This window comes from Microcebus murinus, chromosome 22 (assembly GCF_040939455.1).
Source record: "Microcebus murinus isolate Inina chromosome 22, M.murinus_Inina_mat1.0, whole genome shotgun sequence".
Lineage (NCBI taxonomy): Eukaryota > Metazoa > Chordata > Mammalia > Primates > Cheirogaleidae > Microcebus > Microcebus murinus.
The window spans coordinates 24,645,200-24,658,749 of record NC_134125.1 but is presented as its reverse complement, the minus strand read 5'-3'; the positions used below and the strand labels follow the sequence as shown (position 1 = coordinate 24,658,749).

Genomic DNA, 13,550 nt, shown 5'->3' with positions numbered 1-13,550 from the left:
AGAATGTAAAGGGACGCCCAAAAACTCAGTAATCGAGATAAATAATGTACTAATGACATATTTCAAGCAATCAGAATTCATGTAAAAAATACATGATGAGCAAAACATCAAAGTTTAAATAAAGACAGCAGTGGTCTCACCGATTTCGGCTCTGAAAGCCACCACGGCCCATCCTGCCTCCGTGGACTCACGCTAGACTCGCCGCGTCCGACCCTTACCGGAGGACGAGGCGACTGCGGCGACACAGGGACAGCACTGTGCAGGGCCCGGAAGCGCCTTCACCTCCCGCAAGGCCGGCGCCCCTGGAGAGAGAGGTCTCCGAGGCCTGGCGGGAGCCGCCGCAGGGCCCGCTGGGAAGGGAACGCCCAAGCTGCCCCACGGCCCTTCCCGGCATGCCCTGCGGCAGCCGCCGGAGCCTGAGCTGTTGCGCCTGCAGCGCCGCCTCCCTGGCGGCCGGAAACGCCGCTATGGACCACAGCGGGTCCGGCTTCGCCTCAAACTGGAGCACCGAGGGCCTCGGCATCCACGACACCCTGGACTCCCTGGTGTTGGCTCTGTACCTCCTGTCGGTCCTCAGTGTCGGACTGTGGGTACGGCAGGGCCCAGAGGGCAGGGTGGGGTCCGGACTCCTGCGTGGGCTTGACTGCTCCCTGCCAGTACCCGGCCCCCATCGCGTGCAGACCCTCTCCGCACCCCTCTGCCTTCCCTTTGCCTACCCACTCCCGCCCTTCCGGCCGAGGGAGATGAGCTTCCTTAGCAGTGAGGCCGCACTTGGCCATGGCTTCCTCACATCTTCGTCCTCTTCCTCCCTGCCCCACCCCACACACAGGTCAGATGCTCCTGTGCCGGCCTCCTGGAACCTAAGCGGTATTTCATGAGGAGTCGTTTTGAGGACCGTCATGGTGATAGTGGTAGTAGAGACAGCGATTAAACTTAAGTGCTTGCGTGCCAGGTCCTCCTCCAGCACCAGGCCCTCACAACCATGCTGTGAATAACGTAGTGTTATGTGAACTGTTGCAAAGAGATTAAGCGATAGCCACGGAGTGATGGAGTACAGACTCAGACCTAGAGCTGTGTGACCTGATTCTTGAGCTTAACCTCTCTGCCTTGCCAGTAAGACCTCAAAGGGTCATGTGCAAGTTAGGGCTCTAAGTGTTTCCTTTAATAGGGTGGAGACCATGTCTCCTTCACTACCATCTTCCCACTAGAGTTTAGCATGTAAACACTCAAAAGATGTCCCTTAACCACAGTACCCAGGGCCAGATACTGCCCGTGTTCCACTGAAAGGTCAGGTGAAGATAAAAGCTTTGGCTGTTGTCACTTGTCTCCCCTAGGCTAAGCTGTTAACCATCAGAGGCCTCTGCCTGGCCTGCTTCACCAAGCAGGAACGGCAGGTGACAGTGCCGCCAAGACAGTTCCACCAATTGCTAACCAGCTGGAGAGTTTTCATTGCAGGAAGCCCCCACCCAGCTGAAGCATTCATGGGCATGCAACCTTTACTCTGGGGGGCTTTACCCGATCACAGGCAGCATCTTACTGTGGCAGTTGTAGCCCTTCAACATATAATCATTAGACAGTGTCCAGGGCTTAGGAGTCATTACGCCACTAGTGAAAAGATGCAGTAATGGAGATGTGGGCCCTATCCTTTTAAGAGGATTTTGTACCAGAGAAGAAAATATTGTCCCTTTATTCCAAATGCGAAGGGGAAACCTGAAGTTTTTTCCAGATCATTCAGACAAATGATTTTTTTAAATTGTCCTCAATTAGGAGAAACACCCTTCTTGGTGGTGCAGGGGCTCTGAAGAGTGAGCACCTGTTTGGGGATCATCCCCTCAGTGCTCTTACTGAATTAGGAGGCCCACACACAGCTTTCTCTTGGCTCACTTGGGACCCACATCTGGCCAAAGTCGGAGGACTAGTAACCCATCTGGTCACTTCCAAAGAAAACGTGCCATTCCTTCTGTTCTTCCAGGAGCCATAAAAAATGCAGGGATCCTTTTTTCCTTAAATTATTATCTTTCCCTAGGTTCTTTTAAAAATCATATGTACTGTTAATTACAAAAGTATTACATGCTTGTTTTGAGAAATGAAAGATGCATAAGGACTTAAAGAATGAGTTGTTATTCTTTCCCTATCCTTCCTGTCTTTCTGAGGTAACCAAGGGCTGTATATCCTTCTTCCCCTTTCTCAGTGCTTATGCAAACATACAACATATGTAGGGTTTTTGTGTGTTGTCTTCACAAAAAATGGGACTATATCATACAAATTACTCTGCAGCTTGCTTTTTATTTTTTTTTTTTTTATTTATTTATTTTTTTTTGAGACAGAGTCTCGCTTTGTTGCCCAGGCTAGAGTGAGTGCCGTGGCGTCAGCCTAGCTCACAGCAACCTCAAACTCCTGGGCTCGAGTGATCCTTCTGCCTCAGCCTCCCGGGTAGCTGGGACTACAGGCATGCGCCACCATGCCCGGCTTATTTTTTTTTTTTATATATATATCAGTTGGCCAATTAATTTCTTTCTATTTATAGTAGAGACGGGGTCTTGCTCTTGCTCAGGCTGGTTTTGAACTCCTGACCTTGAGCAATCCGCCCGCCTCGGCCTCCCAAGAGCTAGGATTACAGGCGTGAGCCACAGCGCCCGGCCAGCTTTTTAACTTAATATAGAATCCTACACTACAGTAGATACAATAGATGCAGATCTAGTTCATGTTTTAATTAGCTGCACAATAGTCATACAGACATGTACTATTCAGTTCTTCCCTAGTAATTAACACTTAGATTGCTGCCAGGTTTCTTTGTTTAACATGTAGAGGCTTTGAATTTGTGTGGCATAGATTCCTGAAATTAGAATTGCTGAGTCAGAAGGGTATGTTTACTTTAAATTTTAGCAGATGTAACTTAATGGCAAGCCCCAAAGGTAGTTGAGATTTATTATTTCTCAGTGTATGAGTATGCTCTTTTCCCCAAGCCCTCACCAGCCATGAGCATTACTTCTCATTTAATTTTTGTTTGTTTTTTTTTGCTAATCTGAATGTGGTATCTCATTGTAGTTTTAATTTGTTTTTCCAGACTCTTAGGAGGTTGAGCATCTTTTCATGAGTTTATTGTCCACTGATTTTTCTTTCCTGTGAATAGCCAGTTTATTTCTATATGTTTTAATTGGGTTGTTTGATTTTGCTTATGTCAACTTGTCTGTAATTTGAATCACTGAACCACTATTTGTCTAGACCAGTGTTTCTCAATCTTAGCACTACTGACATTTGGGACCAGATAATTCCTTGTTGTGAAGGATCTGTCCTGTGCACTATAGGATGCTTAGAAGGATCCCCAACCCCTACCCACTTGTGACAACCAAAAATGTCTCCAGAATTTGCCAAATACCACCTCAGACAATGGGGCAGACTCACTCCTAGTTGAGAACCACTAGTCTAGACTCTGGTAATGGTGTCTTTTTGTCATTTCAATTTTTGTTCACTTAGAGAAGTCAGCTATCTCTCTTTTCCTTTGTATCTCCTAGATTTCCTGGCACTTTTCCCCCACTCTAAGATTGAACAAAGATATTCTTAAGTTTTTTCTAATATTTTATAAGTTTCTTTATATTTAAATCTCTAAAATATCTGGAATTTACCTTTTTACATGATGTGATGGGAGGAGTCTAGATTTATATTTTTCTACTTATTGAACATACCTCCCTTTTCCCACGGAATTGAAATGCCCACATTTGCACAGATGGGACTCCTTTCTGAAGCATTCATAAGCTTAGGTCTGCTAGCCCTCACAGGGAACTGGGAAGTCTTAGTCTTTGTTTTTTTTGTTTTTTTGTTTTTTCAGACAGAGTCTCACTTTGTTGCCTAGACTAGAGTGAGTGCCGTGGCGTCAGCCTAGCTCACAGCAACCTCAAACTCCTGGGCTCAAGCAGTCCTTCTGCCTCAGCCTCCCAAGTAGCTGGGATTACAGCCATGCGCCACCATGCCCGGCTAATTTTTTCTATATATATTAGTTGGCCAATTAATTTCTTTCTATTTATAGTAGAGACAGGGTTTCCTCAGGCTGGTTTTGAACTCCGGACCTTGAGCAATCCGCCCACCTCGGCCTCCCAGAGAGCTAGGATTACAGGCGTGAGCCACCGAACCCGGCCTAGTCTTTGTTGCTGCTGCCCTGGCTCTTAAAGGGTTATGAGGGAGAAAAAAACTTATACTTTTTTTGTTTGCTTTCTCTTTATCCATTTCAGCCCAGAGATCTTTGGGAAAGTATTGGCTGCATCTTCTTCCCTGCCAGCCTGGCTTCTATGGCTGTTGTTTTGTTCCAGAAAGAGCAAGGAGAAAGAAAGAGTGCTTAAGCCACTTTCTTCCCCAAATATCTTCTTCCTGTTGGTTCTTTTCTAATGGAAAGAGAGGGTGACTTCATTCATCTTAGAACATTTTATAAATTCCTTTCAAAGTTCTAATGCATCTCTACTTATATGCTGCTAATAACTTTTCTAAGAAAGGTCAACTGTATACATAGTAGCCCCTCGATATTGTGCGTGAATTTAGAGTTACTTTTTTGGTTTTATGATGTGAAGAGACTGACCATTAAAATGTAGATACCTTGGGTGGTGGCAGTAAGTTCACTCTTTCCATGGAAAGTATTTCTATCAACCAGTTGTCATACTTAGATCATGCTAGTCCTCAGCAATCCAAGAAATGACAGTATTGTCTTGTTACATGTCACATCTGGGAATCAGAGCTGGGGACCCTGAGCAGAGAAGACTTGGATGCACTGGAAAGATGCTATAGTAATGGCAGTGTGACTGCTAGGCATGTATTCACATTTGCCATCCCTAATTGATCCATGTATTCTCTAAACCACTTATCTCCCTGACTGTGCCCCAAACCATGGCAGTGGTTAAGTATTTGGTAAAAAAAATAAAGCAATCTTATTTTCACAAGAGTGAAGAGAGATGGACGTGGCCATGTAGTTTCATAGCTAGAAGAGACTCTAGTCTCCAGGTAGGTGGCCATAGGCCCTCCTATAATTCAGGTTCTATTCCATAAAAGAAAGAACAAAAGAAGGAATCTGGGGATAAGTGAAGACAATCTATTTGAGAGACCTATGTCTTTGGAACAGTTAGGTTTCTTGTATTCCATTGTGATTTTTTGTTTTTGTTTTTAGGCCATGCTGTCAAGCAGTCGTGGGACCGTAACAGACTTCTTTCTGGCTGGCCGGAATCTGGCATGGTGGCTGGTGAGTAAGCCTTGCATCCACTTCGAGGGTCTATGTGTTAGCTTGTTTATTACTTTGATTTAAGTGTCTAATACCCAAAATAATTTGAAGTTGCTATATCAGGAATATGATTTAATTGGTAGTTCCCTTAAATGCTGAGTAATTTCTTTTTTTATTTTTATTTTATTTTTTATTTTTATTTTTATTTATTTTTATTTTTTATTTTATTTCAGCATATTATGGGGTTACAGATTTTAAGGTTTCAATAAATGCCCTTTCCCCCTCCCCCCACAAGTTTGAGTTTCCAGCATGACCATCTTCCAGATGGTGCACATCTCACTCATTATGTATATATATACCCACCCCCCTCCGCCCTCTCCCCTGCCCAATACCCTATTACTGTAGTACCTATGTATCCACTTAGGTGCTACTCAGTTAATACCAGTTTGCTGGTGAATATATGTAGTGCTTGTTTTTAAATTCTTGGGATACTTCACTTAGTAGTATGGGTTCCAGCTCTAACCAGGAAAATATAAGATGTGCTGTATCACCGTTGTTTCTTAGAGCTGAATAGTACTCCATGGTATACATATACCACATTTTATTAATCCATTCTTGGATTGATGGGCACTTGGGCTGTTTCCACAGCCTTGCAATTATGAATTGTGCTGCTATAAACATTCGAGTGCAGGTGTCTTTTTTGTAGAGTGTCATTGGATCTTTTGGGTAGATGCCCAGCAATGGGATTGCTGGATCAAATGGTAGATTCACTTGTATCGCTTTAAGGTATCTCCATATTGCTTTCCACAGAGGTTGAACTAGTTTGCAGTCCCACCAGCAGTGTAGGAGTGTTCCTCTCTCTCCACATCCTCGCCAGCATTTGTTATTTGGAGACTTTTTGATAAAGGCCATTCTCACTGGAGTTAAGTGATATCTCATTGTAGTTTTGATTTGCATTTCCCTGATGATTAGAGATGATGAGCATTTTTTCATATGTTTGTTGACCATTCTTCTGTCTTCCTTAGAAAAGTTTCTGTTCAAGTCCTTTGCCCACTTTTTAATTGGGTTATTTGATTTTTTTTCTTGCTGATTTTCATGAGTTCTAAGTATATTCTAGTTATGAGCTCTTTGTCGGATACGTAGGATGCAAAAATTTTCTCCCATTCTATAGGTTGTCTGTTTACTTACATGACTGTTTCTTTGGCTGTGCAGAAGCTTTTTAGTTTGATCATGTCCCATTTATTTACTTTTGTTGCTGCTGTGATTGCCTTTGGGGACTTCTTCATAAACTCTTTGCCTAGGCCGATGTCTAGGAGAGTGTTTCCAACATTTTCCTCTAGAATTCTAATAGTTTCATACCTTAGGTTTAAGTCTGTTATCCAGCGTGAGTTGATTTTTGTGAGAGGTGAAAGGTGTGGGTCCTGCTTTAGCCTTCTATAAGTGGCTATCCAGTTTTCCCAGCACCATTTATTGAAAAGGGATTCTTTTCCCCTGTGTATGTTTTTGTCTGCTTTGTCAAAGATTAGATGGCTATATGAGGATGGTTTTATATCAGGATTCTCAGATATGTTCCACTGGTCAATATTCCCATTTTTGTGCCAATACCAGATTGTTTTAATTACTACAGCTTTGTAGTATAGTTTGATATCTGGCATATTAATACCTCCCATTTTGTTTTTGTTGCCTAGAATTGCTCTTGATATTTGGGGTCTTCTTTGGTTCCATACAAAGAGTAAAATTATTTTTTCTATATCTGTGAAGAATGCTGATAGGATTTTAATAGGTATTGCATTGAATCTGTAGATCAGTTTGGGTAGTATAGACATTTTAATGATGTTGAGTCTGCCGATCCACGAGCATGGAATGGATTTCCATCTGTTTACATCCTCTGCTATTTCCTTCCTCAGTGTTTCATAGTTCTCCCTGTAGAGGTCTTTTACCTCCTTGGTTAAGTATATTCCTAGGTACTTTAGTTTCTTTGTTGCTATTGTGAAGGGTATTGAGTCTTTGATTTGGTTCTCAATTTGATTGTTGTTGGCGTATATGAATGCCTCTGATTTCTGTGTATTGATTTTGTATCCTGAGACTTTACTAAATTTGTCTATCAGTTCCAGGAGTTTGTTGGTTGAATCTTTGGGGTTTTCTAAATATAATATCATATTATCAGCAAACAGTGAAAGTTTGATCTCTTCTGCCCCTATCTGGATACCTTTAATTCCACTGTCTGATTGCTGTAGCCAGGACTTCCAGCACTATGTTGAATAGAAGTAGAGATAGTGGGCAGCCTTGTCTGGTTCCAGTTCTAAGTGGGAATGCTTTCAGTTTTTCCCCATTCAGTATGATGTTGGCTATGGGTCTGTCATATATGGCTTGTATCATTTTTAGGTATGTCCCTTCTATGCCTATTTTCTTAACTGTTCGTATTATGAAAGGGTGTTGAATTTTGTCAAAAGCTTTTTCTGCATCTATGGAAAGAATCATGTGGTCTTTGTTTTTGCTTCTGTTTATGTGGTGAATTGTATTGATAGATTTATGTATGTTGAACAATCCCTGCATCCCTGGGATGAAGCCCACTTGGTCGTGATGGATTATTTTTTTGATAAGCGTCTGTATTCGGTGAGGTAAGATTTTGTTGAAAATTTTTGCATCTATATTCATTAGGGATATTGGTCTGTAGTTTTCTTTTTTTGTTGCATCCTTTCCTGGTTTTGGTATCAGAGTAATATTCGCTTCATAAAAGGTGTCGGGGAGGTTTCCGTTCTTCTCGATGTTGTGGAATAGTTTCTGCAAGATAGGTACTAGTTCTTCTTTGTAAGTGTGGTAAAATTCGGGTGTGAAGCCATCTGGACCGGGACTTTTCTTTTTAGGGAGATTTTTAATTGCTGTTTCTACTTCAGCTCTTGAGATTGGTCTGTTCAGGAAATCTATTTCTTCCTCGTTGAGTCTAGGGAGGCTGTGTGTTTCTAGAAATTTGTCCATTTCCTCCACATTTTCCAATTTGTGTGCATAAAGATTTTTGTAGTATTCTTAAATTATATCTTGTATCTCTTTGTGATCAGTTGTGATGTCTCCTTTTTTGTTCCTGACGGAGCTTATTAGAGATTTCTCTTTTCTGCTTTTCATTAGCTTAGCCAATGGTGTGTCAATTTTGTTTATTTTTTCAAAGAACCTACTTTTTGTTTTGTTAATCTCCTGAATATCTTCCCTGTTTTCAATTTCATTTAGTTCTGATTTGATCTTGTTGATTTCACTTCTGCTGGGTTTGGGGTTGGTCTGGTCTTCTTTTTCCAGCTCTTTTGAGTCTTACATTGTCTATTTGTGATCTTCTTGTCTTTTGGTTATAGGCATTTATGGAGATAAACTTTCCTCTCAGAACTGCTTAACTGTGTCCCAGAGGATTTGATAACTTGTCTCTCCATTGTTATTTTGTTCATAGAATTTTTTATTTCCATCTTGATTTCTTCATTTATGAAGTAATCATTTAGTAGGAGGTTGTTTAATTTCCACATTTTTGTGTAGAAATGTGAGTTTCTGTTAGGGTTGATTTCTACGTTTGTTCTACTGTGATCTGAGAAGATACATGGTATGATTTCTATTTTTTTTAAATTTCTTGAGGTTTACTTTGTGTCCTGGGATATGGTCAATCTTAGAGAATGATCTGGGAGCTGATGAGAAGAATGTATATTCAGTGGATTTTGGGTAGAATGTTCTGTAAATGTCAGTCAGACCCAATTGTTTTAGAGTTTTGCTTAAGTCCATTATTTCTTTATTAATTTTCTGTTTGGAGGATCTGTCTTGTGCCATCAGTGGGGTGTTGAAATCTCCGGTGATTATGAAGTTGCTATTAATCAATTTGCTTAGCTCCAGTAAGGTTTGCTTTATGAATCTGGGTGCACCTAAGTTGGGTGCATATATATTTTAAATTGTTATCTCTTCTTGTTGAAGTGTGCCCTTCACCATTATATAATGACCCTCTTTGTCTTTCACTACTTTTGTTGGTTTAAAAACTAAATCGTCTGAAATTAGAACTGCCACGCCAGCCTTCTTTTGGCTTCCACTTGCTTGGAATACTGATCTCCACCCTTTTACTTTTAGTCTATATGCATCCTTGCAGGTTAGATGTGTTTCCTGAAGACAGCATATACTTGGCCTGTGTTTTCTTATCCATTCAGCCAGCCTATGTCTCTTGAGTGGAGAGTTTAAGCCATTCACATTTATTGAGAGAACTGATAGGTAAGGTAGATTACTGTTCATTCTGTTGGGTTGGATGTTGTTGCTTTGATTTCTGTCTTGAGCCATTGTAATATCTGGCCTTTAATCTTTGGGTTTTGGTTGTTTTTTTATTCGTGAGTTTTTATTATGGTGTTCTGTGCGTAACACTGTTTTGAGTACTTCTTGTAGGGCTGGTCTTGTCTTGGTGAATTCTCTGAGCCTTTGCTTGTCTGAGAATGTCTTTATTTCTCCTTCATATATGAAGCTTAGTTTTGCAGGGAATATGATTCTAGGCTGGGCATTGTTTTGTTTCAGAAGAGTGAGAATGGGGCCCCAATCTCTCCTGGCTTGTAAAGTCTCATTAGAGAAGTCTGGTGCTATTCGAATTGGCTTTCCCTTGTATGTTACTTGCTTCTTTCATCTTACAGCTCTTAGAAGGGCCTCTTTAGTTGATATTTTGGTCAGTCTGATTACTGCATGTCATGACGTCTTCTTGTTTGCATTGAATCTCCCAGGGGTCCTCTGAGCTTCTTGAACTTGTATATCGAGATTTTGAGCAAGGCCTGGGAAATTTTCCTCTATTATATCTTCAAATAGCTTGTCCAACCCTTGAGTGTTGTCTCCTTCCCCTTCTGATAACCCTGTGACGCTTACATTAGGTTTTTTCACATAATCCCACATCTCTTGTAGGCTTTGCTCTTTTCTCTTGTTTCTCTGCTCTATCTCTGTGACTGGTTTATTTAATTGGAGGGTGTTATCTTCAAGCTCTGAGATTCTTTCTTCTGTTTGATCTATCCTGTTCTTGAGACTTTCCACTGTATTTTGTAGTTCCCTGAATTGATTCTTCATTTCTAGGAGTTCAGTTAAACTTTTCTTTATTGTGTTGATTTGTTTAGTGAACTTTTGTTCCAGGTCCTGGAGGCATTTTGTGGTTTCTTTGTGTTGGTTATTGAGTTGTTCTTGCAGGTCCTTGAATTTTCTTATGATCCACATTCAAAATTCCTCTTCTATCATTTTGGTTGCCTGATTTTGGTTGTTGTCTGTTTCTAGGGGGCTGGTGCTCCTGTTTGGAGGTGTGTTTTCCGTTTGGTTCTTCATATTTCCGGAGTTCCTTCACTGATTTCTTCCTATGTCTATCAGTTGTTGTTTCTTTGCTTTAGGTTTTCATTTGGGTATTCACATGCCTTGTTTAGTTTCTGAACCGGTAGGTGGTGTCTGTGGGTGAGATTCGACCACTCCCTGTATAATGAGTCAGTAGGTGCCGTAAAAGGCTGTGCAGGATGTCCTCCCTGTCAATAGGTGGTGCTTGGTTGGAGGAACAAGCTATGCTGTTGTTTTTGTGTCCTGTTGTCAGCTCTTATTCCTCTAGAGAGGCACTCTAGTGCCTCAGGTGGTCGGTGGGGCCCTGGGACTTCCAGGTATGTCCTTTTCTCCCCCTCAGTGAGGGGTGGCCTAGGAGAGAGTCTGGGCGGAGCTGGGTTGGGTAAGCCTGCCCTCAGGCACAACCAATGCCGTTAGCAGGGGTCAAAGTTCTGTTTTCTGCTCCCAGAAAAAGCTGTCAGGGAGGGGCTGGAATGGCCCCACTCAAGTCAGAAAGCCTACGTGTGGGGTGGGGCTGTCGAGACCCACAGTCTGGAGTGGTCCTCACTTCTTTCCACACTCCCCAACTCTGCAGCTACTCCTGGGCCTCCGCCAGCAGGCTAGACCACACGTTACCAGGCCTCCCCTGTCTGCGATGCCAGTGGGGAGGTTCCCTGCGCAGGAAAGCTGCCTGGCCTGGGTGCACGACCTCCCTTTGGGAGGAGCATTGCCCTCTAGGACACTGATCTGCCCCCAAGGCACACACACCTCAGTAGGCTGTTCTCGAATATCCCTTCTGTGCCCTGGGCAATGCGAGACCTCGGTGCATGGGATCTGGTCTGTAGGTCTGACCTCTGGGCCCCAGAGTTCAAACTATATCCCCACCAGGGAGACGAGTGCCAGTCCCAATTCACCCATGGGGAGCCCAAGCTGGGTCGATGTCTCTCAGCCTCAGGGTCTGCCCCGTTCTCCTGGGATCACCGTCTAGCAACACCTGGGAGGGCTGGCGAGTAGGGAGCTCATGGTCTGAGTTCCCATCAGTCAGCTGTAGGGCCCCAAATGGGAAGGTCCCGTTCCTCGTAGGTGCCTCCGGCTGGTGGCTATATTGTCTCTCTGGGCAGCTGTGGGTAGGGTCGGTGGAGGGGAGAATGAGGCAATGAGCCGCCTGTCGCGCGGCTCGGGTCTGTGCACACAGAGGTGCCCTGAGGGATTTGGGAGCCTGGTGCCATGTCCACTACTGGCTTACTGCTCACTGGCAGCGGCCGTCTCTGGGCTGGTGTTCGCAGGTCTCTCCACCCGCTGGGCAGTCCACCAGCAGTCTCAGATGCAGGGGAGGGGAAAGTTGACCAAGTCACCTACCCTTCCTGCTGGTCTCCGGGCTGCTCTGGCGGTCTCAGCTTCTGGTTCTCCTCCGCAACCTCCTCCCATGAAGTCTCCCGTGGTCTCAGGTACCCCTCCTTCCGACCCTCGTCTGCTGTATGCTCGTCTTCTTGATTCTTTCTTCTAATTTCTGCTAGAATCTGTCTTTTCTGCAGAGACACTCTGTCTGGCAGTGTTTCTAGTCCGCCATCTTGATTCCAACCTGATCATTTGTTTTTAAATGTGTCTCACGTCAGCAGCTTAATAGCTGCATTCTGGTTTTGAATCCATTCTATTCAAAAGGTGATATTGGTTTAGGAGGTATTTTATTCATTTTAAATGCCTCTAGAATTTTTTATTTAGAAAGTAACAGATGTTGGTTGTAAAAAAACAAAAAGTTACAGTCTGAGTATAGACCTTGAAATTTTCTTCCCACTTCATCTCTAATTGTAATTCCAGCCCACTGATATTAACATATATGCTGCCAGAGTCATTCCCATGCAGATATAAACATGTATGTGAACAAGTGTAATGTACATACATAAAATTTTAATGAAATTATGTTATAAATATTGGTTACATTATTTTATCACTTAATAGAGCTACTTATTCTTTTTGTATGCTACAGTGTATTTCATCATATTCATGTACTTTTAGCAAGTCTATGAGAGGTAATCAGATTATTAATGTATTTAAATTACAGTATTTCAAACAAATCATATTCCTACTTATGATTTTGCATTAGTAAATTACAAATACAAATTGAGTCTCCCTTCTCCAAAATGCTTGGGACCAGAAGTGTTTCATGTTTTAGATTTTTTTCAAATTTTGGAATATTTGCATTACACTTACCTGCTTAGCATCCCAAATTCAAAAATTAAAATAATAAATGCTCCAGTGAGCATTTCCCCATGCCAGTGCTCAAAAAGTTTCAGATTTTGGAGCATTTTGGATTTCATATTTTCAGATTTGGACTGTTCTACTTATATATCATTGGAGCATGTAGAAAGTGGCAACATAAAAAATAGCAATTCTACTTTTTCCACTTTCTCTCTCTTCACTTAGTTTCTAACCCATGGGTAGGGATTATATAGAAGAAACAAATGGGAATTCTGCCCAGGGAATAATACCATTTGATAAAATGTGAAATTGAGCAGGAATTGACTTTTGTGAAAATTGTTAGAGTTGGACTAAGAGTTCTTATATGTGATTGTCTTTTGATTTTCAGATAGGTTTTTCTCTTTTTTCCTCAAATATCGGCAGTGGCCATCTTATTGGCCTGGCTGCGATAGGAGCATCTTCAGGAGTTGCCGTTGGGGCCTTCGAATGGAATGTAAGTAATTCCATTTGCAGCAACTAACCCCTGTATCATTGTCCAAATAAAACACATGAACACTACAACTTGCTTTCAATCTGGAATAAATATCCAAGACTTCTTGAGAAGTCTTGGAGGAAAGGAACTAAATCTTTGATTTTTCAAGAGGATTATACGAGTTATCATTCCATCCTTATTATTGAATGAATGAAGGGATAGAGAATGTTTATATTCCAAGGACCATAGGAATACAGTGAACAAAGAACTGTTAGAAGACTAGTCAAGTAAGGAAAAAATTAGATAGTAACATTTAAAAATATACATGTATATATTTAAATATAAATATATTTATAAATTAAGATGCATATGGGCTGGGTGCAG

General features: G+C 42.1%; 1 protein-coding gene across 3 annotated transcripts in view; it reads left to right on the top strand.

Annotated features, from left to right (window-relative positions):
• The first annotated feature begins 466 nt into the window (after window positions 1-466).
• Window positions 467-13,550, top strand: part of LOC105862777 (sodium/glucose cotransporter 1-like) — a 79,044-nt gene continuing 65,960 nt past the window's right edge. For all 3 annotated transcript variants that reach the window (XM_075996743.1, XM_075996744.1, XM_075996745.1), the window contains exons 1-3: window positions 467-590; window positions 5,153-5,224; window positions 13,083-13,187. In XM_075996743.1, the coding sequence (XP_075852858.1) occupies window positions 468-590; window positions 5,153-5,224; window positions 13,083-13,187 (300 nt within the window). In that variant the 5' untranslated portion in view covers window position 467. The remainder of the gene's footprint in view (window positions 591-5,152; window positions 5,225-13,082; window positions 13,188-13,550) is intronic.